Genomic DNA, 25,254 nt, shown 5'->3' with positions numbered 1-25,254 from the left:
TTTTTATAGGTTAATGGGCATGAGATCACCATTTAAATATATTCTTATGTCAATAGTTTATAAATTAGAGTTCTGAACATATATAATCTAAATTCATACACATATAAACCTCTGGCAGGCTTTTTCAAGAAATATTATTTAGTGCTTACATATAAATATTTTGTGGGACATCCATATTTTATACATAAAGAGGCAAATTTCATAGTGACTACTATTGTAACTGAGGAATGATTTGAATTGAGGAAGATTTTAAAAGGCAAATGTGGAGAAAGCTGGGTGTGGTGGTGGGCACCTGTAATCCTAGCTACTCGGGAGGCTGAGGCAGGAAACTTGCTTGAACCTCGGAGGCTGAGGTTGCAGTGAGCTGAGATCACGACACTGCACTCCAGCCTAGGTGATGAAAGCAAAACTCCATCTCAAAAAAAAAAAGACTATATTTACTTCTAGTGCCACCCCCAAAATTTTCTCTGCTTGGTGGGATGTGAGTGGTGCTGGGGAGGCAGTTTGTGGAGAAAGAAATCTCAAAGTATTTATTAAACTGTATATGGATAGAGAAGACAAACTGCCGTGTTGGGAAATGTGTATGCTTGGCTTGGATTGGCCTCTAATGAACTGAAAGAGCAAATTAATGGAATCTCTGCACCTTGATGTCTAGCCAGTTGGAGAATGTGCCTTGTTTTCAGATAAGGTCTAACTCCTTAGTGTTGTGTAAAGCCAGATGATTGGGCAGAGGGTGTTGGTGGTGTTTATTCTCCTGTGCACCAGTCTTCTACAGGGGACCTTGAAAAACTCCCTAGAACTCCTGGGGCTTTTAGAGCATGAAGTGAAGCTCTCTAAACTAGTGGATCTCCAAGGTCTCTCAAGAATTAGCAGTCTAGGACTGATTGTTGCTACATCAGTGGGTGCTTGATCTACCTGCATAGCATCTATCTAGGTTAGATTAGAGTCCCCTGGGATAGGAACTAGTGAGTTTTATTGTGTGCTGGATAGGTAAAAGTTGATTATGTCTAGTGATATGGTTTGACTCTGTGTCCCCACCCAAGTCTTATCTCAAATTGTAATCCCCACATGTAAAGGGGGGGACCTGGTGGGAGGTGATTAGATCATGCTGAAGAACCATGCTGTTTTTGTGACCGTGAGTTCCCATGAAATCTGATGGTTAAAAGTGGTACTTTTCCCTTAGCTCTCTCTGTCTCCAGCTGCCATGTAAGAAAGTGCCTGCTTCCCCTTCATCTTCTGCCATGACTGTAAGTTTCGAGAACTCCCTCTCCAGCCATGCAGAACCGTGAGTCAATTACAACTTTTTCTTTTAGGGAGTCTCACTTTGTCGTCCAGGATGGAGTGCAGTGGTGCTATCTCAGCTCACTGCAACCTCCTCCTCCCCGTTCAAGTGATTCTCTTGCCTCAGCCTCCTGAGTAGCTGGGATTACAGGCACCCTACACCATGCCTGGCTAATTTTTGTATTTTTTGTAGAGGTGGGGCTTTGCCATGTTGGCTAGGCTGGTCTCGAACTCTTGACTTCAGGTGATCCACATGAATTGGCCTCCCAAAGTGGTGGGATTACAGATGTGAGCCACTGTATCTGGCTTCAGGTTGTTCTTTATAGCAGTGTGAAAATGGACTAATACATCCATCCACCTCAAACACTGGGGGACAATCATCACAAAAAATGTGAAGCATGGTATGGGTCTTATTGTCCTGTGTATAATTCATCAAGAGAAGGATTGCATAAATTTTACCTATTATTTGAGGCCCTGTTGGGGTGGAAAGTCAACAGTTACCTTCCTTTTGTTCTTCCTAAGAGCCTTATTTTCTCTGCTATTGAATGAGTTATACACAATGATACAGAATGAATGACTTTCATTAATATAAGGGATATTTTCAAAACACATCTGAAGAAGATGGGATACAAGTGTTTGTTTGGCATTTTAATCAGATGATGTGTCAGATTTTGTTCCTTAAGCAATCAGTCAAGTGGAAAAAGAAAGAAAGCAAAACAAAAGCCATTTTTGGTAGATCAAAGAAAGCTAAAATGATACTGAATATACAAACAACAGCGAAACACAGCTAGACGATTCTTTAGCCTCAGGCTGTACATTGTAAGTCTGTAGTGAAGGCCATAAAATTATGCTTAAGGGAGAAAATAAATATGTGCTTTCATGTAATTGGATTCAGGAGACAATAGGACTTCCCTAAAAGGCAAAGAATGAGGATGACCTGGGATAAAGTGGAAAACAACGACAGGGCACATCCATTCAGTGACACTGCAGGTTTGTTCCTCTAAGCACAATTTTAGCTGTACCGCACAATATCCAATGTTTTATTTTCATTGTTCGCTTCAGAATATTGTCTAACTTCAGCTTTTGTTTTGGGTTTTTATTATTTTAGAAGTATATTCGTAATTTGAAAATAATTGGAGGTATGATATTAATCTTATTTTGTAATTAATTTCTATTTTAATCCATTTATGTTCTGAGAACGTAATCTGTATGACTCTCATAGCTTGTGACTAGCTTTCTGGTCCAACATTTGATCTATCCTGGTGAATTTTTCAAATGCCCTTGGAAAAAATGTGTATTATATAGTTGTATTTTGCATATTTGTCTTCTGCAAATGTTAATTTGAGCAACCTGGTTAATAGTGTTCAACTTTTTTGTCTTAACTGAGAAGAATGTAGAATGTTCAGTCAGTGGTCAAAGATATAATCAAATGATGAATGAGGATAATTGAATAATTTTTCAGACAAACAACATCTGCTTTTTCAACAATGCCAAACTAAACCCATATTTTTATAATTTTTATAATTAAGCTTAGAAATAAGGATATTTGATTTAGAATATGTAAATTTACTACCAATTAAACTTTCAATTTACTTTTCCTGTTAAGTTATGATGAAAGAATCATTCTGTACTTTATAGTTGAAAATATCTATCCTAAGAACATCAAATGCTGGTACATAAGTATCTGTATTGTGCTAAACTGAAAAAAACAGGGAACTATTTGCCTAAAAATATATTTCACACTTATCACAGAGGGACAGCTTATAATCTTATAAATCTATTACCAAACTGCTCCTGGACCATATAAAATATGACACAGTTTTCAAAACTCTGACATGACAGATTTTTCTAGTTCTCTTGTTGTATAAAGTGGTTAGCCTGAGTACATTAACTAGACGTATATTGTTAATGCTGGTCTAATACTGTTGAAATATATGTTATAACAACATATATTTGTTATGTGGTGTTCCTAATTTTGCCTCCATCTCAACTTAACAAAGTGTTCCTGTTGAATTTTGTGCTTTACGAGATCTTTTAAAATATGAACCTTCCCAGCACCATTTACTGAATAGGAGATCCTTTCCCCATTGCTTGTTTTTGGCAGGTTTGCTGAATATCAGATGAATGCAGATGTGCAGTGTTATTTCTGAGGTCTCTGTCCTCCTCCATTGGTCTATATGTCTGTTTTGGTTCCAGTTCCATACTGTTTTGGTTACTGTAGCCTTGTAGTTATAGTTTGAAGTCAGGTAGTGTGATGCTTCCAGCTTTGTTCTTTTTGCTTAGGATTTTCTTGGCTATATGGAGTCTTCTTTGATTCCATATGAAATTTAGAATAGTTTTTTCTGATTCTGTAAGAATGTAAATGGTAGTTTGACATAGCAAAGACACGGAACCAACTCAAATGCCCATCAATGACAGACTGGATAAAGTAAACATGGTACATATACACCATGGAATACTATGTAGCCATAAAAAGGAACGAGATCACGTCCTTTTCAAGGACATGGATGAAGCTGGAAGCCATCATTCTCAGCAAACTAACACAGGAACAGAAAACCAAACACTGCATGTTCTCACTCAAAAGTAGGAGTTAAACAATGAGAACACATGGACACAGAGAGCAGAACAGCCCATACCAGGACCTGTTTGGGGGTAGAAGGGTGAGGAGAGGGAACTTAGAGGACAGGTCAATAAGTGCAGCAAATCACCATGGTACATGTATACCTATGCAACAAGCATGCACGTTCTGCATATATACTAGTTTTTATTTTAGAAGAAATTTAAAAAAATCTTTTGGAAAGAAGAAACACATGCAGAAATAAGTTCAGTTTTTACACTTGAGTAATAGTGGTCAGGAAATTGTTTTTTCTTTTATTTTAAATACTTTAACTTAAGAGCCGCCTTCTAAATGCACAGTTATTTCTAATATTATGAATTGCTACAGTCAATAACTATTATAAAATGACCAAAAAAATGCACCTTCCTTCTTGTTCAATTGCAGAGTTACCATCCTTTGATATAACTTTAGACCAAATTGTCTGGAATTCATAACTCTTCATTATATAGCTACACTACATATAATTTGGCATCCTCTCCTTTGAAGCACTACTTTCCTATTGCAGTAGCAAGTAGATTGTTTATCTCAGGGATGCTTTGCCTAAGCATGAGTCAAACAAAACTAAAATTTGATATGATGCCAAAGAGGAAGGTTTTCATGAGATTTGTCCATTTTTATGTTTTATGTGCCAATGTGCTTTCCATACAGAGAGTTCATTTTGAAACTTGTGAAATGTTGTGGACCATTCTTGTATCTTTGAGCTACACAAGGTTGTTTCAAGGTGACAAAAATCCTGCTACATTAAGAGAATAGAATATATGTTTAGTCCCAAATCATACATAACTCTTATTGGATGGTTGTCTTTGCAAGCACTTGGCCTTGCCTTTGGTATTAGAAGGATAATGTAGCTCAAAGGCAGTGGTATGTCTGAGGAGCCCAATCTCTGTGGCCTATTTAACAGATGCCAGCAATATTTCTCAATGTCAGAAACTCATTCACACTGGATGGCTTTCTAATTGATTGTGACACACCAAGCGTGTTTATCAGAGCTCAGAGTGTTTAATGCTTTGGAAATAATAACCACGTTGCTACTACTATTTAACCTTTATACATGACTCAGGTTGTTGAAGGGTCATTCAAGACGAAAAGAGTTCTTAATCATAAAACCCAAATATTTAATATGTTATAAGGCAATTAGTTGTAATGAAGCTTCGTGGTTCCCCTGCTGGGGAACTTTTGGGTATTTATAGGGTAATTTTTAAATTGTCATAATTATTGGAGGATTGCGCTACATCTTATGCAGAGTGAGGTAGTGTCCAACAAATACATTGAACAATGCAGCATGACAATCCAGGTGGCATTTTACATCTAAGTAAGTAAAAAGCTGTTCACAATTATCAGAAGCTACAATTAAATAATTTTATGTAAATCAGAAACATTTTCCCCACAATTTTAATATACATTAAAGATTATAACTTTTATACAATTTGAGGATAGATTGTACACTCTTTTGTTCATGAGTTTACCAGGAGTATTTCTCCATTTTAAAAGTTCAACTCCACAATATGTCTGCCATTTGTGGTGATGGAGTTGCGCATAAAAAGTAGCTAAAGTCAGCCCGAATTGGTAACTGCTGTATTCATGACTCTGTGTATATATGCAAGAATCAGATATTTACAAAATGTTTTTAATATACACATGTCAGATAATTGCACATTCAAGTACATATTAGTGTCCTTTTAAATTTTACTTTTGTTAGACCATGTTTTCAATGTTGTTGAAAGTCTATATTTACAAATTTATATTATTTCTCAGTTTTTTGTAAAATGTGAGCAATGCATTTTAGGAAATCAAAAAGTAGCCAACTTTCTAATAGATACCTATGAACTCCAAACAACATACCTCAAATGTCAAGACAGTGTTGTATTGGACAAAAGATAGACACTCAGACAGTTAGAAAAAACTGAGTACACAAATGTAGTCATATAAATATCATCAGTTGGGTTTAGACAAAGGTGTAAAGAAAAAATGGGGAAAGGACTGTCTTTTTAACAAATGATGCTAAAACAATTGAATGCTTATTTGCCAAAAAAAGTTACTTTACCTAAACCTCACAGCATATACAAAACTTAACTCAAAATAGATCACAGATCTAAATGAAACATGTAAAATTACAATGGAAAATCTTCATGACATGAGATTAGGCAAAGATGTCTTTGATATGACACCAAACGTATGATCTAAAAAGATAAAAGTAGTCTGCACACAGTGGCTCATGCTTGTAATCCCACCACTTGGGAGGCTGAGGTGGGTAGATCACAAGGTCAGGAGTTCGAGACTAGCCTGGCCAACACAATGAAACCCTGTCTCTACTAAAAATATAAAAATTAGCTGGGCGTGGTGGCAGGCATCTGTAATCCCAGCTACTCAGGAGGCTGAGGCAGGAGAATCACTTGAACCTGGGAGGTAGAGGTTGCAGTGAGCTGAGATCGTGCCACTGCACTCTACACTCCAGCCTGGGTTATAGAGCTAGACTTTGTCTCAATAAAATAAAATAAAGATAAAAGTAATAAATTGAACTTCACCAAAATTGAAAACTTCTGCAGCATGAAGAAATCATAAATACAGTAAAAAGGCAAGTCACTGAGTTGACAAAAATGTTTGCAAATCAAATGGTCTAGAAAGTATGGAATATGGTAGAGATAAAAGAGGAGGTTATTACTGTTGATGGGAGCTTCCTAAGTCAAACAATTGTGTGTGAGCTTAATGTATGTAGGATGAAGTCTGAGATCTTGCCTGAATGGGAAGCCTGTATAACAGATTGAAAGTGGGAATGGGAATGATGCTTTTAGATGATACTGATGGGTGTAGCTTTTTCTTGCATGATTGTCGAATACTTATGGAGGGGATTGAGTTTGTGTATGACCCAACCCCCTCATTTATTGCTGAGTTTACGAATGGTGACGTCTTTGTTGATAGCATTTGGCTGATTAGTGTCTGAGTGTGGTCCAGCCTCAGCCTCCTACTTCTGATACATCAGCTTCTCCATACTACCTGTGACTTAGCCCAAAACGTGCCCATCACCACTCTCTTGGCAGTATTGTTTTTAAGAGGTCTCAGTCAGGCAATGGCTTTCTGGGGAGTCATTAAACCTGTTGAACTGACACTCTTTCTTCAGCATAATGCTATTATATACTGATCAGTAAGGTAGGTGATAAAAAATGATATTGTTTAGCTAAATTGTGATGGGACCACAACTTTTTCCAGTTACCCTCCTGTAGTAGGTAGAATAATGACCTCTCTAAGATGTCTAGGTCCTAATTCTCAGAATCTGTTACTATGTTAGGTTACATGTTAAAGAAGAATCACTGTTGCACGTGGAACCAAGATTGCCAATCAGCTAATCTTAAATGGTGGAAATTATCCTGGGTTACCTGGGTAGGTCCAATGTAATCACAGGCATCCTTAAAAGAAGCAGTGGTAATCAGAAGAGGGAACCAGTGAGCTGGCAGCAGGAGAATGAATAGACAAAATGTAGCTGGCTTTAATGATGGAAATCAGGGCCACAAGCCAAGGAGTGCAGGAAGCCTCTAAAAGCTGGAAAAGGCAAGGAACGGATTCTTCTCTGGAGACTTCAGAAGGAACCTGTCCTGATGACAGCTTGGATTTTACTCAGTGAGATGCATTTGGGATTTCTAACAGCCAGAACAGTAAGATAATCCACCTTTATTGTTTATGAAACTCACTTTGTTATAATCTGTTACAGCAGCAGTGGGAAACTAATAGACTAGTGCGTTCATCAGAATTCATAGACTTCTGAAGGTTTTCGAAATACCTTTTTTTGTCTCTCTTTTTCCTTTTTCCTTCTTTATTTGCTTCTTACATAAGCAAGAAATTTGTATAGAAAAATTGGAAAATATAAATAAGAAAATATTATAAAATGTATCTGAAATTGCCAGACCCAGGGATGGTGACATGTATCATTCTAGTGTTTGCTGCTCCATGCTTCTTCCTGTGCTGATATAGAGAGAAAAGGCATGCTTATTCATACATCTGCATGTTTTCACCCATGCACATTAGTATCTATGCACACGAATGCATGCACATGTGCACATGTCCACACACAAGTATTCACCCTTGAAAATGTGTGAGCATGCGTACACACAACCAAAGTTAGGATCCTGGCCCCAGAATTGATTTTTAACAACTTTGGGAATTCAAAAAACCCACACACCCCTGATATTTTGGAGATCTTCCATATTTAGGAATGTTTAGAAGAAAGTGCCCTAGCTGCTGAAAGTACTTTCATAATCATTTTGATCAATGATAGCGTGGATGTCCTATATGTGTAGCATCTCATATGATAAACTGGGGGACACAGAAGCATTTATTTATATTATGCCATCTGAGTTCTATTATTTTGTAGTCATACTTGATAAAGAGCTTTTGTTGACTTCTGAGTGCCATTCTCTGTAGTAACTTATGACTGTGCAGGGAGAAAAGCACATCAGAAACCCCATCATGTTAACAAGGAATTATGGAGACCTTCAGGGATTACAGAAAGACACTAATTCACTTAAAATACACAGAGCAGTGTTGTCTGCACATAATTTAGAAAGGAGCTTGCCTCTACTACACATCAGGAACCTGTTTTTCTATGCTGAGAGAAAATTTTTTTTTTTTTTTTTTTTTTTTTTTTAACTAGCAGGTCAGAGTCCTGTATCAACATCTCTCTGGGAAGCCCAGGCAATAATTTGCAACCTTGTCTTTCATTAGCATAGTGCAGAGCATTTAGAACTCATAAAAATACCACTTAGCAGAATGATGCAAGTTCAAGTACTCTGTGAGTTGTGGCTTTTTTGTTATTATTTTTCTGTTTTAAAGATAAAAAGCTCCATTAATTTCAATTTTGTCAGATTCAATATGGTCAGTGTACATTGAGTACTCCATATTATACAGATACCTGTAAAACTGTTCTTGACCTTCAGATATAGTTTAATGGGGAATATGACTTCCCAAATAACTGCAATATAAGGCAAATTTCCCATGACAGATAAAAGCTCTAAATGCATTGCAAAGAGAAAGAGTGTCTCACATATTTAAAAGCATTGGGTGAATGACTGCATTAAAGAGGAAACATTTAGGGTAGGTTTGAAATTCTGATAGGATTTGTCTGCCTAGGAAGGAACATTAATAATATCAGAGGCATGTGGGTGGGGTAAATTTTGGTTTCCCTGGATAGCGGTCCAATAAGAGGAGAGCCATGTGAAAACCTGAAACATGTTTGAAGTCCTAATCTGGAGGTCTTTGGAGGTTGGCATTTGGAAAAAGCTAGCTTACCTTTCTTTCAATTTGGAACATTCGTGCTTTATGAAGAGCTCGACTTTCTGTCTGATATGGTTTGGCTCTGTGTCCCCACACAAGTCTCATGTCATATTGTAACCCTTATGTTGGAGGAGGGGCCTGGTGGGAGGTGATTAGATCATGAGGGCAGACTTCTCCCTTGCTGTTCTCTTGATAGTGAGTCCTCATGAGATCTGGTTGTTTAAAAGTGTGTAGCACCTTCCCCTTCACTCTCTTCCTCCTGCTCCGCCATGTGAAGACATTGCCTGCTTTCCCTTCACCTTCCGCCATGATTGTAACTTTCCTGGGACTTCCCCAGCCACACTTGCTGGATAGCTTGTGGAACTGTGAGTCAATTAAACTGTTTTTCTTCATTAATTACCCAGTCTTGGTTCTTTATAGCAATTTGAAAATGGACTAATACAGTGTACAAGCCACTCAATAGTCTGGTACATCATTTTCCCTGACTCCCTTCCTCATGGACTCGGTCACAACATCTTTATGCCTCTGTCTTTCTGTATTTGGATATAATAATTTCTTTTAAATTATGTTTTAATTTAATTTCCCTATAATCTAATTCCTTAATACATTTAGATTGTTTTAATAAAACAAATGCTAGTTTGCACACAAAGATAAATGAAATGTTAAACTATGATACAAATATTCTTACTAGGAAAGTATTCATATCAGAATTTATGAAAGGACTATAAAACATTGAAAATATAAAGAAAATCTCCTCTGAGATTTTGAACTTAGCCTTCTCAGATTCCTACTAACTGCATCCAGGTTTAGGCTTTCTTTATACCAAAACCAAACAAACAAGAAAAGACAATACAAAAGAAAGAGAGAATTTTGAAGCACTCCTAACAGCTTCAAGGAGACATTATCGAAGTTTCATTTTAAGAACTTTGAAGAAAAGTAAAAGGAGTTTATGTTATTTAGTCTGTAGAAAAGTGTCTGAGGTATTCAGTACAATATCATGGGCCAAGACTGAACTCTTTCTCTGAGTATGTACAGCTTCTAGGGCAGGAATTCAAAATGATCTGGAACTTAAAACAGCCTGAAACAGCTCTAAGGTGGCTTTTTGCAGTGCTGTGGGCATCAGTCGCCAGACCACAGCTCCTTTTCTTTCTTCTCAAATACAACACCACTATGCTTTAGTGCACCAAAATGGAGCATTACCTTCCATGCTTTTTTCACACTGAAAGTGAAAAAGATATCATGTGAACGTGTATTTTTAAGTTATGAAGATAATTTGAAGGTCATTTAGTGCTGGCTTTCATGTTAAATAAACAAACAAAACCAGGTCAGGCACAGTGGCTCATGCCTATAATCCCAGCACTTTGGGAGGCTGAGGAGGGCAGATCACTTGAGGTCAGGAGTTCAAGACCAACCTGGTCAATATGTTGAAACCCCATCTCTGCTAAACACACAAAATTAGCCTGGTGTGGTGTCAGGCGCCTGTAATTCCAGCTACTTTAGAAGCTGAGGCAGGAGAATTACTTGAACTCAGGAGGCAGAGGTTGTAGTGAGCCAAGATTTTGCCACTGCACTCTAGTCTGGGGGACAAGAGTAAAACTCCATTTGAAACAAACAACAAACATCACACACACACACACACACACACACATTCACATGCAGACATGTACACACACAACAACAAGAAAACTTTTCTCCTATTTGCTAATGTAAGTCTTTCTAATTTTTTATTTTTTTTCGGAAACTGTAGGTAGAATAGAGTATAGTAATGGCTAAGGAAGTACTATAGGATGTGATGAGAGTTCACTGGTTGAAAGTGAAAGAAAATGCTCACTCTACTGCCAAGAGAGCAATTTAAGATACTATGGCTGTATCCAAGGCAATACATTTGTATTTGGTTTCTCCTGGATAGACAGGGTTAAAACTTGCACATCACAGTGCATTTCATTGGTTGTTTTCCTCTATTTTCTAGGGTTTTGGGTTAAGCACAAAACGATTCACGTCAGAGTAGATTGTGCCCTCCTCTTGTTCAGTGTGCTCTGCCTTTAGTTTATTCATTTATTTTTTTCACATTATTTTACATTTGTAACATATTAATTCCCAGATTCATATTTTCCTTTTCTTCATATTTTTCTGATACATATTTTTGTATCATTTTGTTTTAGTTCCATTCTTACATATAGCATGTACTTAGGTTTTTATTTGGATCCAAGTTGGAAGTCATTTCCTTTAGAATGTGAGTTTATCTCATTCATATTTCTTGCTCAACAGATTAACTTGGCCTTAATTCTGTTCCTTTATGTTATGTTATGGTCTTTGTTTGTAGTATTTTCTTTATTTTTCAACTTTTACCACAGGATTTGTATGCTTTGTGTGTGCTCTTTCTCGTTATATAGACATTAAAGGCTGTTGATTAGTTTTCCTGATGACTGCCTTTATAATTTCAATAACATAATGAACCTCTGTAGCTCGATTTACCAACTCTAGGCAGTATTTATTCACTCCCAACTCCAAAACAACCTTTACGACCTATTATAGAAGACTGGAGGTGGAAACAAGCTGAGTTAACGATATTAAGGCATTTGAGGGTGAAGGTTGTGGGATATGTCTGGAAAAGTCTGGAGCATGAGGGTTTGTGGGCAAGCCTGGGCAAGCCTGTGGGCAAGAAAAGTAGTGAGGAAACAAAAAAGGTTGTGGGCCTGGTGGGGTGGCTCACACCTGTAACCTCAGCACTTTGAGAGGCATAGGCAGGCGGATCACCCGAGGTCAAGAGTTTGAGATCAGCCAAAAAATAAAAATAAGAAAATTAGGCCAGGCGCAGTGGCTCAAGCCTGTAATCCCAGCGCTTTGGGAGGCCGAGGTGGGTGGATCACGAGGTCAAGAGATCGAGACCATCCTGGTCAATATGGTGAAACCCCGTCTCTACTAAAAATACAAAAAATTAGATGGGCATGGTGGTGCGTGCCTGTAATCCCAGCTACTCAGGAGGCTGAGGCAGGAGAATTGCCTGAACCCAGGAGGCGGAGGTTGCGGTGAGCCGAGATCGCGCCATTGCACTCCAGCCTGGGTAACGAGCGAAAACTCTGTCTCAAAAAAAAAAGAAAGAAAAGAAAAGAAAATTTAAAAAATTAGCAGGGCTTGGTGTTGGGAGCCTGTAATCCCAGCTCGTCGGGAGGTTGAGGCAGAAGGATAGCTTCGACCCGGGAGGCAGAGGTTGTAGTGAGCCGAGATTGCACCACTGCACTCCAACCTGGGCAATAGAGCGAGACTCAGTGTCAAAAACAGAAAACATAAAAGCGCAATCCATTGATAAAAAGGATGCAGCAGGGCATGTTGGAAGCACACAGGGAATGGAAAGGAGCCTGGGCACCACCCATAGGGTGATGGCCATTCCAGCCAAAGGGGCAGGGGTGGCTGGAACGAGTCCAGGGGCGAGATGCTAGGAGGCCTTGTCCACTTGGCCTCCATTCCGAGTCCTTGCATCCCACCCCAAGAGGAGGAGCCAGAAGATTGTGGGGATGGAGGCCCCAAAGGGCCACCCCAACTTCAGTCAACAGTAAGCCCTGGTCGGTCCCTTAAGGGGAAGGAGAGGCGTGGCAGCAGGGGGTTGGCCCCACACAGTCCTTCACCGGCATGCGCATGCGCATGCGCACTGAGCTGACCAATCAGTGAGGAGCGTGGGAAGCCAGGCCGGGTCTCTTTCTAAGACAGTCTCGTAGTGCCAGTGTCTTCTGTAGGTTCTGTGAAGGAGCCACATCAGGGGTCCCTCAGGTGACGCACTTGAGGCAGGGAGGTGGGAAGGTGGGCACAAGACCGTCTGGGAACCAGGGTGTGAAGAGCTGGGCGCCAGCTGACCTGTGAGGAAATGGTCCTGGGGTCCTCACCTGGGGCCTAGGTCAGGGCGAGGCACTGAGGGTAGACTGGGGTGGCTGGAGCAGGGAGGGAGCTGGAGCCACCTGGGTGGCCCCCCAGGACGAGGGAGTGTTCTGGGTGCTTCTGTAGGTGTGCAAGGGGGAGGGGCTGACGGTGCCGGGGAGGGGAGTGAGGCGGGCCGGGGGCGTTATGGGGGACGGTCTGAGTGGGTCTCTCCTGCCCAGCATCCTGTCAGAACAGGACACTTCAGGTCACTGGAGGTGCCCTGTGCATCCAGGAGAGCGAGTGGCAGTGTAGCTCCTGACATTCCTCTGGAGATGGCTGGGGAGATCCTGTGTCACTCCGCCGCCCTCCCAGCCACTCAGGGTCTCTTGGGGATCCAAGGGCAAGGCCAAACTCTGTCCCAAAGGCGCGGGTAGGATGCCTCAGAGGCCGTGGAGTTCAGGTGTGTGAGGCAGCTGTGAACTCTGCAGCCACCCCCGGGGACGGGCTGGACGGGCCAGGACGGGAGGGGACACTGGCATCTTCTCCCTCCCTCCTGCTCCCACAGGAGACTCGGGGAGGGCCAACCCCACCCATCTTGAACCCGCGATCCCAATGGCTTTCCTTTCTGACGCCTCGTTTCCTTAGCTTCCTTAGTCGTCTTTGCGCTCACCAGGTTCCGGGGTCGCCTCTAGTTTCCCAGGACGGCCAGCCATGGAACGCAGGGGCAGAAAGCACAGCAGGAGGGCTGCCAAGGCCCACTTGGAAGCTCAAGGTATGGCTGCCCAGGACAAAGAGCATGCAGGTAAACACAGCCCAAGGGGACCCGGAAGCAGGCGCACGCCCAAGGAGACGTCTGTCTGATCTCTGCTGGGGATCACACTGGCAACCCAAGGTCCCCGGCCTCTTCATGGCTTTGGAGTCCACTGTGCACGTGCTAAGACATCCCGGTTTTCAAAGCAGGCTCGAGGGCCTTAGACTTCCCACGGGAGGCTCCACCTCAGGCAGGGTTACAGGTGCTCTCAGAGTAGCTCTTCTCCATGGCTGAGGTCCTGGCGTCCAAGGAGTCTGACCTGTAGTGTGTCGTTTACTGGGACTTGAACCCCAAGGGCTTCCAAAAGTGCCTCCATTAAATGGTCAGGAGCCGGTGATTCCACGTATAGCCCTGCTTTAAAGCTTTAGTTGGCAGACAGCCAAAAACAAGTCCACAAACGGTACGTTTCTCCATGAAAAATGTCCACAACAGCGTCTTCCTCTAAAAACGGATTTGTCTTTTAAATTTTGATGCAGGAAAGGATCCAGTAATTGATGAACGTGAGGAAAGAAACCCTTTTACAGAAACAAAGGAGGAAGATGTAACTGCTGAGCAGGGGGAAAGAGAACCTCTTGATGAAACAGATGAATATGAGGGGTAAAGTGTGAAGTCACTGTTGTCTGTCGGATAGAGCCTTTTAGGAAAAGTCAGCTTTGGATCATGTCATCACCGTTCTAGTCTATGCAGAACATTTCACATAAGACATTTTTTCCCAACAAACACGACATTTTGTGTAGTCCTATGTTAAAATTTTGATGTAACTTTTTTTTTTATAGGGTTGATACCAACAAGCCAGAAGATATTGCAGGTATGCCTTAGGAAGTATCTGTAGTTTATGAAAATTGTTTTCAACGGTACAACTGTTACAGTAGGTTATGTGAATTAGTGGATGACAGACTGTCTTACATGCCTTCTTCTCATATGTAGCATTTAACTTAAGTATTTACCATAATCTGTTTGATAAATTTTTCTTACCTTTGTGATCATTAATGTGTAATGTAAGAATGCTTCTAACAATGGTGAATCGAGAGGGATGGCTTTTCTTTCATACACATGGAAAGTTAATTGTTGGGGGATATTAGAGGACATTGGAGGAGAAACAGCTCTATTCAATCCTTTCAGTGTACACAGATTAAGTCATATATCAGTTTTTTTTTCAATCTTTTACTTTAGGTTTGAGGGTACATGTACAGGTTTGTTAGATACATTGCGTGTCACAGGGGTTTGGTGTACAGATTATTTTGTCACCCAGGATTATAAGCATAGTACCTGCTGGGTGGTTTTCATCCTCACTCTCCTCCTGCCTGCCACCCTCAAGTAGGCCCAGGTGTCTGTTGTTCTCCTCTTCCTGTCCCTATGTACTCAGAGTGTTTAATAGGAGTTTTTCATCTTTCTAATTCAGCTATTCTATTGTCACAGCTTTCTGATTTTGTTTAAAAAAATTGAATTCTCGAAAATGATTTTCTATTATTATTCCAGCAATAAACTGTGTAGTAGAAAAGGAAAGACAACTTTTCTACCCAGTGGGAAACATGTCATTGGATCCAAAAACTCATACATTTTGTATAGGCATGTTACATGTTAGTTGCACTGACTGTTATAGGACCGTATTTTCAAAAAAGTTTGAGAAAATTTCTGTAGAGATGATGGAGACAATACTCTTATTTTTAAAAAGCTCAATTCAGTTTTCAGCTTTTCTATAGCGATAATACACATAAGCAGAATATTTGGAAAGCTTTGCTCGCTTGGTGGTGACAAAGTGCTGGTTTTGTGAGTTGCCTAATACATTGAGTGTGTTATAGATTGATACTGTATTTGAAAAATATTTGTATTATGGTGCAGATCTTTTATGATTGCTGAAAACTATTCTTAGTACTTGATGGTAGATCTCTTATGCAAAATCGTGTTTAGGAAAGCATTCCTTGCAGTATTACAGTTTTCTGAAACACAGCACTATGGATAAAAATATCATATAAAAACTCCAAGAAAGTATTTCAAAAGTGTTTCTGAATGTATTTCTTTATATAAACCTACATTTTTATACCCATGGATGTTGCTTCTTTTTGCTTCTTTTATTAAAATACAGTTAATAGCATAAATCAGTAGATTGCTTAAAAATACTTTTCTTATTGCATATTAACTTATTTCTACCCTTTTGATGGTCTTATTAAATAAGATACTTTTTTGTGTGCTTTACATAATGAGTTTTGATAGTATTTCATGGAACCATGTCCCTTGAATTGTAGGACATTTTATAAATGTAGAAATTAAAGTCTATGCTTATAAACTTTTCTGCACACTTAAACAATAGAAACTTTTAATTACTTGCTTTTTCATCATCTGTCAATTAAGTGATTTGCAGTTATACCAATTGGAATTGCAATAGTAATATTAACACCTGAAAGATTTTACAGAAAATAAGTGAGTAAATCTTGCTTTTTGAAATGATCTTTGCTTTATATATTTTAAATATCCTTCTGATATTGCTGAACCATATTGTCCGATATTGATGTCAATATATGCAAATAAACTAATTGTCAACATTAACTTTTAGTGCATTTTCATTTACTAACTAGCTGGCATTAGCGAGGATCTTGCTGCAAAAAGAAGAAGGATTGAAATGGATACAGAGGCTCGCCACAAAGCAAAGAAAAGTAAACGTGCTTTGAGGAAAAAACAACTTAAAAAGTATGTTGGCTTTTTTTGCATAATGATATTTATATTATTTCTTTGTATTCGTTGGTGCAAATAATTTCAAAAATTATCCTGTACATATTTTCGTCTCTAGTGAACAACATATTTTACTTGACTGCTCCCTAAGTAAGTTTCTTTAGTTCTATAACCTCGGTTTAACAGAATTGAAAGATATTACCTAGAAGCCAATGAAGATGACCTCTTTTTGCTTTCTAGATAAAAAGAGTTTGCCTGTAAAATTAATTTTTATCCATTTATAGAAGTATGGAAGTTGAATAAAAGATAAATGTCCTCAATGTTTAGTCTGCAGATCCTTAACGATACTCAATTATGTAGAGAGGGATAAACTTGTTATAAATAAGTTATCTATTTTAGTTAAATTGTTTTCACTATTTATTTTACAAAATCATTGTGCCAAAGTAGAGATGTAGTTAAGTGAAGTATTTCTTTTGGGAAATCTTACAGGATGAATGGCTGTGATATTCTTGAACCGACTTATGAGAACCCATATGTTGTTCAGTAAGAGGAAATGAAAGTAAACTGCTCTTAGAGAAAATGATTATTTCTGAGAGATTTATAGTGCAGTAAACCCTCCTTTGTCTTTGGCACATAAAGAATGTAAGACAGCTGCTCTAGTAGTCAGTTAGGAAGGAATCCCTTCATAATAAGAATAACTCATTTCACCTTTCCCCCCAAACAAGATTTCAGCTGCTATTACTCCCTTGCTACTTTACAGTATAAATTATGTCAAGTCAGTTTTGGTTTGAATAGGATTAATTTTTCATCTCTTTATGACATATGACCATGTTACTTACTATGTGTTACAGGCATAAACGTGATTATAAACATTCTCTGAAGTTGCTGAATGTCCTTGATGAATTCATCATATACGAGCAGAAAGATGAAGAAGAAGAAGAGAAAGAAGAAGAAGAACTAATTGTTGGTATCAGGCTTAGATTTATGATTAACCTATTGTATCAATGTCTCAGGTAGTATTAATTCATGCAGACATCCAGCAAAGAAGGAAGAGAGCATGAGCCCAGAGAGGGGGACCCATTAGTGGACTCATGGACTAGGGGAATTTAATTGCCATGCAGCGTTAGGGGTCCAACTGAGGTCAGTGTCATAGCAATTAAGAAGTTAAAGCCAGCCCAATTGGCATATTTGTGTAAGAGCTCCTGTAGGGTTGGAATTTCCTGGGTTGGAGTGTAGCTGAGCATGTTGATCTAGGGAGAGTTGGGCAGGGCATAGATACAGGGATGAGGTTGTGATGACTGGCTGTGGAATTTCAGCTGGGACTGAGTTGCCTGAGCACATGGGGGTGGGCAATGGTCAGTGAAAAGTACTCCACTCAGTGGGTGTCAGGTCCCAACAGACTTTTGAACTGTATTACTGAAGTGAGTGACCCACAATGGCAGGGAGGTAGTGGCTGTATGTTGGGAAGATGGAGAAATAGCTGAATTTGGTGGTCAAGGGCTGAGAGTCTGCAGCCACACTGCTTGGGATCCGACTCCAGTTTGACTATTGCTAGCTCGGAAATCATGGGCAAATTATTTATCTCTGTGCTTCAGTTTCCTTATCTACTAAAGGAGACATGGTAAGAGTACCTACCTAAGAGTTGTTTGGAGGATTAAAGGGTTTCTATGTAACAGGTTTATTTAAATTTTTCAGGATGTGATCTGACCCATCGTTGCTCTTCATCGTTGCTATTATTAATAATATGTAGGTGTTGAAGTCATTGGTAATGACAAAATCTAGGGGGATGACTGTGTGAGTGAGTGTCACGTAGAGGAGAGAAGAACACTGTAGTTGGAGACTAGGTCAAGGTTTAGAAAGGCAGTCATTATTGGATGGTTCATCTATGTGCATATTGAAATGACCAAAATTTAATACATGTTTAAAATCTTAGAAAGAATGTTTCTTAATTTCTGTATAGATCTTAACTATCTATGGTCAATAAATTATAGGAAGGTTCATCAAATATTCTTCATTTGAAATCAAGAATTAGGACATGTGTTGAATATGTATAAGAAAGAAAATTTTTTACTCAATGACAGATAAAAAAGGTTATTACATCATTTTAGCATGTGATTGGTGAACACAATTGTTTAAAATTCGTCCTAAATGTTGTCTAAAAGAAAGTGTTCAGAAATATTGATTTAAAGAGTATTCCTTTAAAGTTAATGCAGAATTGTTTTGCAAGTATTAAAATTTGCCCAATTTTTATCACTATTTTGTTTTGTAATTCTAGAAAATATTTCAAGAACAACAGAAGAGGTGGTACCGACATAGAAGTCTGAGGAGAGAGAGGCTGAGAACAATGAAGCTGCTACGTGAGGAATTTGTAAAGGTTTGTTCTATTTGGTAACATAATAGATTATAAAATACAACACGTGCATAATAGAAGACAGTCTGCTTCTTTCTGAATGTATGGAAAGACATTTTAGTTATACATTTTAAATTACTCACCATTTTCACTTTGAATGTATTGTTCCAGATTTAACATAATTGGTAAATGTGTTTTTAGGATTCATGAATAGTTTTGTGGGAGTTATTTAGAATAGGAAAAGGTAAATTGGAAATTTTACCTAGAAATGTGCATCTTATGTATATAATTGATACTTTACTAACACATTAACCTATTTATGCAGGAGGTTGCAAAATTTTTTTGTGTGTGAAAAAATCAGACCCTGCTATGACCTTTGAACAGTAGGATATACATGATTCCCACAAGCTTAGAATTCCAACAATGGAACACTAGGCAGAAATGGGTTTTAATGAAGATTTTATTTTCAGTTTTCAGGACATCAGCAGCGAATCTATGGTGAAAGGCAGGAAGTCCATAAATCATTTCTGGATGTCTTTTATACTTGTGTTGTTTCAACAGTTTTAGATAAATAGGAAGTAGGCAAGTGTAACTACTAAGTGTCTCTTTTGTTTCCTGCTGTAATACACTGGTGTTTTACTGCATATTCACTTACAAAATTATCATTGACTAGTAATGGTTTTACATGACAATTTGCAATCATAAGAGATGGTTCAGATGTATAACAGAATGGGAAAGTCAGCAGATTATTAACGCATTGTGAATTGGGAATTACCTGCTGTCGTACAGCACATTGGCAAATAGTCATTGGACAATGACCTCTTCTTCATGTAGATGTATATAATTTAGGAAACAATGCAATTACTTTTAGGGAAGCAAGGTATTCTTTTTAATAACCTTGTGAAAATACATGTTCATATGTCACTCTTCCATACTAACTGAGATGTGTTAAATAAACTGGGAAAATAGTTTGAAAATAACCTTTTCGAGCAACTTGAGGATGATCTATACAAAGTTATTTAAATAGAAGTCACAAGTAGAGAACTTGTTGCTACAGTGTTCCCCAGAAACCATTTATTAATTGGTATGAACATGAAACTAGAAGTTTTCCTGTCAACATTAATGCTGCATGTTACCACTTAGGGTAGGAACTTTGCTATCATCTTGGACTCTTCTGAGTCCGTTATCCTTCCCATCCAGTTATCACCAGGCAAGTTTCACCTCTGCAATGGTCCTTAAATGTCTTTCTTTAAATTCCCACTGAGGCTGCACTAGTTCAAAGCCTCATTCTTCCTTTCTCATACTATTTAATTTAATTATTTATTTTGAGATGGACTTTCACTCTTGTTGCCCAGGCTGGAGTGCAATGGCGCGATCTTGGCTCACAGCAATCTCCACCTCCCTGGTTCAAACGATTCTCCTGTTTCAGCCTTGCTCGTACTATTAAACTCTTTTATGAGTTCTCTCTTCTATTCTGAGCCATCCTTCATTGATCCCCAATACTATCTTCCTAAAACCCTTCCCTTCCCAAAATGCTTCCTAGCCCTTCCCTCTTCCCTGCCTGTCAGTGCTACCCATGTCTCAGTTCTTAGATATTCGGAGACTCTCCCCTTTACATGACCCCATCTTAGGCTTGTTTTGCTGCCCTGTGTCTTTGCTCCCGCCTCTGCAGGTTGACGGTCTTCCCTGAAGGAACTCACTGTTACTCCCATGCTTTTCTCATGCTCTTCCCTCACAATGCTTTAAATTTTTTTTCTTTTTTCTTTGACCAATTGAAACCTTTTGCCAACTAAGTCCACATCGGTCTCCATCTTTGGCTACATGTTTGAGTGAATTGCCCTTCCACAGCAGTTACACAATTGTTGTATTACTTTTTTTTTTAAATTTGTGCATTTGCTCATATCACAGGAATATGGAAGAGATCCTGTATTTATTTATTTATTTTTTTACTTCTTCCTCAGCATTAACATACAACATTTTAGGGGGCAGGGACTATTGAACTATGTTTGAGCAGAGAGAATATTCTTCAAAAATAGTTACATTTTCTCTAACTTGTTAAGATCATATCACCAACCATTTTATCCCTTCAATGGAAACCATGTTACATAGACTATTGCTGATAATACATGGGTCACTACCTGCTCAAAAAATATAATATTTCATGATACAAGACTGCCAGTCTTTTTCTGGCTTTACTTCATCTTGACCTTAAGAAGTTCTTCAACCCATTTTATTCAAGCAAAGCACATGACTGTTGGACCTGCTAAAATAGTATGTCACTGAAATCTGGCATTAAAACATTTAAGTGAGTATTTGGAGCTCCATGTATTGACTACAGTTTTTTCAATTTGAAATAAATAACCAGCATCCTTTGAATATTAAAACTGTTTCCTTTTGACATTTAATTAACCCTGTTTAGTGCTAGATGTAAAGTGGTGGTTTGTCAGTGAACTAGACTTTTTGTTTTAGGTTATCAAGAAGTTTGAAGACTATTATCATGGAGTTTTTTCTGATGAAGACAGTGAATTTGATAACTAGCCATGTTTTTGAATTGTATCAGAGACTGTAAGTAGCGCATATTTAATCTTAAAATCTCAGGATTGATGTAAGCACTAGAATATTTTATTTGCAGAAATGTGTATCACATTTACTTTTTTTTTTTTCTTGAAACAGCTTTAGGAAGAGTTGGCCCTTAGTTGTCTCTCCAACCTAGGTTATGCTGATGACTGAAGAAAGAACTTGAACCTGTTACATGATACAAGCATAATTTGAACTACACTAAACCACATGACAATGTTTTGATAATTCTTGTATAAATCAGTTTATCTTCTCTATCATTTTTCTGTTTGTTAAATGCCAGAACTTGTTTCTATGATCTGTTGAATGAACCCTAGACACTTCTGTGAGAAAGCAGCAATTGCACAGTTATGTACATGGTTAATTAAATTTTAACATTAAAGATAATTTAAATTTCAGTTTGGTCTCTGTGGATCTGTCTCAGTTCCAAATACGTAGAAAGCACAGTCATAGAAAAGTACATTTTTCTCTAATAAAAGAAAACAAAACCTGCTGGGTGTGGTGGCTCATGCCTATAATCCTAGCACTTTGGGAGGCTGAGGCAGGTGGATCACTAGAGGTCGGGAGTTTGAGACCAGCCTGGACAACATGGTGAAGCCACATCTCTACTAAAACCACAAAAAAATTAGCCAGGTGTGGTGGTACGCAACTGTAGTCCCAGCTACTCAGGAGGCTGAGGTGGGAGAATCTCTTGAACCTGGGAGACAGAGATTGCAGTGAGCCAAGGTTGCGATACTGCACTCCAGCCTGGACTACAGAGCAAGATTCTGTCTCAAAAAAAAGAAGATGATGACAAAACCAATCTTATCTGTGTATTCTTTTGTATTTACTAATTACAGTAAAGAGGTAATTCCAATGAAAGTAGGACTTCAAAAAATAGATATACTAAAAATTATTAAAAGTACCTTACTGTCTGTGTTCTTGAAAAAATTATACTACTGTAAATGATTAAGGCAACTGAGCAAGATATGTTAATATCAGTGCTGAGCCACTGGTTTGTGGGTCAGTCATTTCCATAAAGACATCAAAATGTCACTTAGTTTGTTTTGGTCCACCATTCAATGATACCTCCCCTTAGCATTGAATGAAAGTAATTTGTTAACATATATGTATGCTTACAAATATTTCACATCTGTTGCAAGGTAAATTATGTAAAGTGCTTTCTTTTTCCAGTTTAATATTCATGGATTATATGGAAGTGTATACATGCATCTAAAAACTCTAATGATGAATATACCTACCTTTCCTTTTTTTAATGTGCAGTGTTCACATGTAACAACATATAACAACATGTAATAACATATTAAAATGTTTTGCATGTAACAATATGTTTAAAAGATGTACATGTTTTTACATGTAAAAAAATTTTTATACAACATGTTAAAAAAAGAAATGTTCATTTTGCAAACACTTTAGTAAATATGAAATTCAGAATATATTTGGAGTAAGTCAATTAAATGTATTCTTTTGCTGAGTTTCTGAAATTCCATTCATGAATTGTTCAAAAGACAACATTCCCATTGGGAGGAGAGGAGCGACTTCCTCTTATTTTTCCTTGTGCTTTTTATTTTAATTGGCCCCTATATACCACTCTTATCTTTTCTATGTTTTCCAAGTTTAAGAAAGAAAACAAGTTCATTCAGATTCTGTTTTTCTGCCTACAATCACTTATACAGGAATAAGTGAGTCCCTGTGGGGAGCATTTAATTCCTAAAGTTTGCATTTTCATAAAGGATTTTCCTTTTACCCAAAGCGTGTCTTGGTACTACTAAGTACTATTAAGTACTACTTCAAGTTTCTAAGAAGATCTTTATTTGAGATCTCTTTTAGTAGTTACAGAGGCAAAATGAGCACTGCAGAGTTCTACTCACGTGTGAGTTCTACTCCACATACTGGACTATCTGACTACTATTTACTCTATAGTGGAAGGATGAGAAAGAGGCCACAATGCACTTAGTGATGGAACAGTTGATATTTATGCCACCCCTTACTACCTCAAATGAGTAACTGTGTACTTGAAGTCATATTTTTTTAGAGACCAGGTGTCACTCTGGCTTAGCCAGAGTGCAGTGATACAATCATAGCTCACTGCAATCTTGATCTTTTGGGACTCAAGAGATTCTCTCACCTCAGCCTTGGAGTGGCTGGTACCACTGGTGTGTGCACCACACCCAACTAATATGCATATATGTGTGTGTGTGTGTGTATGTGTGTGTGTATATACACACACACATATATAATAATTATATTATGTAAATAATATATATATATATATACACATAGAGCTTTTTCTTTTTTTATTGCATTTTAGGTTTTGGGGTACATGTGAAGAACATGTAAGATTGTTGCATATGTACACACATGGCAGTGTGGTTTGCTGTCTTCCTCCCCATCACCTATATTTGGCATTTCTCCCCATATTATCCCTCCCCAACTCCTCATGCCCCGCTGTCCTTCCCCCATTCCCCCCCACAGACCCCAGAGTGTGTGATGCTCCCCTCCCTGTGTCCATGTGTTCTCATTGTTCAACTCCTGCCTTTGGGTGAGAACATGTGGTGTTTGATTAGTTTTATCTTTCTAGAGATGAAGCCTCCCTGTATTGCCCAGGCCAGTCTCAAATTCCTGGCCTCAAGTGATCCTCCTGCCTTGGCCTCCCAAACTGCTGGGATTCCAGGCGTGAGCCACTGGCTGCATTATCTCACTTTTATGTGGAATTTAAAACAGTTGAACTCACAGAAACAAATAATAGAGAGGTGGTTTCCAGGAGCTGGGGGAGGTGGAAGGTTGGGGAGGTGTTGGCTAAAGGGTACAAGATTTCAGTTAGACAGGAGGAGTAAGTTCAAGGGCTCTATTGTAAAACACTGTGATGATAGCTAATGATAGTATTACATTTTTAAAGATTGCTAAGAAGGTAGATTTAAAGAGTTCTCACCACAAAGAAAATTATACTCAGGTGAAGTAATGCAGATGTCAACTAGCTTGATGTAGCTATTTCACAATGTTGACATATTTCAAAGCAACCTTCTGTAGACAATATATACCATTTAAGTTTGTCAATTAAAATAAGTTAGTGAAATGTTTAGAATTAAAAGTAAAAACATACATTTATTGCCTTGCAGTTCTCTAGTTTCATGTAAAGTCCGGGATGAGTGTCTTTGGGTTACAACTCAAGATGTCAGTGGGCAGTGTCCCTTCTGTGGGTGGTAGGGGAGGAGCTGTTTTCTTGTGTTTTTCAGATTCTGAAAGCTCCCTCCATCCCTTGTCTCATGGCCTCTTTCTTCATCTTAAAAGCCAGCATTTTGGGGGATCCTTCTCATGTCACTGTCTCTCTGGTTCCTTTCTCCTGCCTCTCTCTTATACTTAGAAAGACTCCTGGGATTCCACTGGACTCCCGCAGAGAACCCAGGATAATATCCACATTTCAGATCAGCTGATTGGTACCTGTCATTGGCGCCTTCCAACTCATTTCCTCCCTTGCCTTGTATCTCACATGTTCACAGGTTTCAGGGATGAGCTCCTGGACATCTTTGGAGGGTACTTATTTCGTTCACCAAATACACCCTTTCTTTAAGTGCACCTCATCTTAAAAATGGCATTGTTTTAGGCAGGCACAGTAGCTCATGCCTGTAATCCCAGCAGTTTGGGAGGCCGAGGTGGGAGGATCACTTGAGGCCAGGAGTTTGAGACCACCTGGCCAACATAGCAAGATCCCATCTGTACAAAATAATTTTTTAAATGCCACAATTATAAAGAGGGAGGTAGAATGGATTCCATCCTGGTCTCAGCCCTTGTTCAAAGGCATTGACTTGTATAAACTGAGAAGCCACA

The 25,254-nt window shown here is 38.7% G+C and overlaps 1 protein-coding gene across 2 annotated transcripts; it reads left to right on the top strand.

Annotated features, from left to right (window-relative positions):
* Nucleotides 1-12,827: 12,827 nt before the first annotated feature.
* On the top strand, nucleotides 12,828-21,824 carry FAM9B (family with sequence similarity 9 member B). Of its 2 annotated transcripts, none has more exons than XM_054250899.2 (9): nucleotides 12,828-12,931; nucleotides 13,664-13,790; nucleotides 14,306-14,426; nucleotides 14,606-14,637; nucleotides 16,406-16,517; nucleotides 17,351-17,462; nucleotides 18,775-18,873; nucleotides 21,319-21,414; nucleotides 21,523-21,824. In XM_054250899.2, the coding sequence occupies exons 2-8, from the start codon at nucleotides 13,730-13,732 to the stop codon at nucleotides 21,385-21,387; spliced, it is 606 nt and encodes a 201-aa protein (XP_054106874.1). In that variant the 5' UTR covers nucleotides 12,828-12,931; nucleotides 13,664-13,729; the 3' UTR covers nucleotides 21,388-21,414; nucleotides 21,523-21,824. The 2 variants fall into 2 exon arrangements, with proteins under 2 accessions (XP_054106874.1, XP_078220020.1); XM_078363894.1 differs by having other exon boundaries at nucleotides 13,664-13,820.
* The last annotated feature ends 3,430 nt before the right edge of the window (nucleotides 21,825-25,254 follow it).

This window comes from Callithrix jacchus, chromosome X, assembly GCF_049354715.1.
Source record: "Callithrix jacchus isolate 240 chromosome X, calJac240_pri, whole genome shotgun sequence".
Taxonomy (NCBI): domain Eukaryota; kingdom Metazoa; phylum Chordata; class Mammalia; order Primates; family Cebidae; genus Callithrix; species Callithrix jacchus.
Note: the sequence above shows the minus strand (reverse complement) of the source record. Positions and strands in the feature narration are given on the sequence as shown.

What these genes read in the sequence shown, in the direction of transcription:
- FAM9B (XM_078363894.1), top strand. Translation starts at nt 13,730, where the DNA reads ATGGAACGCAGGGGCAGAAAGCACAGCAGGAGGGCTGCCAAGGCCCAC. An exon ending in CCAGGACAAAGAGCATGCAG is followed by an intron (nt 13,821 to 14,305) that starts GTAAACACAGCC and finishes ATTTTGATGCAG; the next exon opens with GAAAGGATCCAGTAATTGAT. An exon ending in CAAGCCAGAAGATATTGCAG is followed by an intron (nt 14,638 to 16,405) that starts GTATGCCTTAGG and finishes TTTACTAACTAG; the next exon opens with CTGGCATTAGCGAGGATCTT.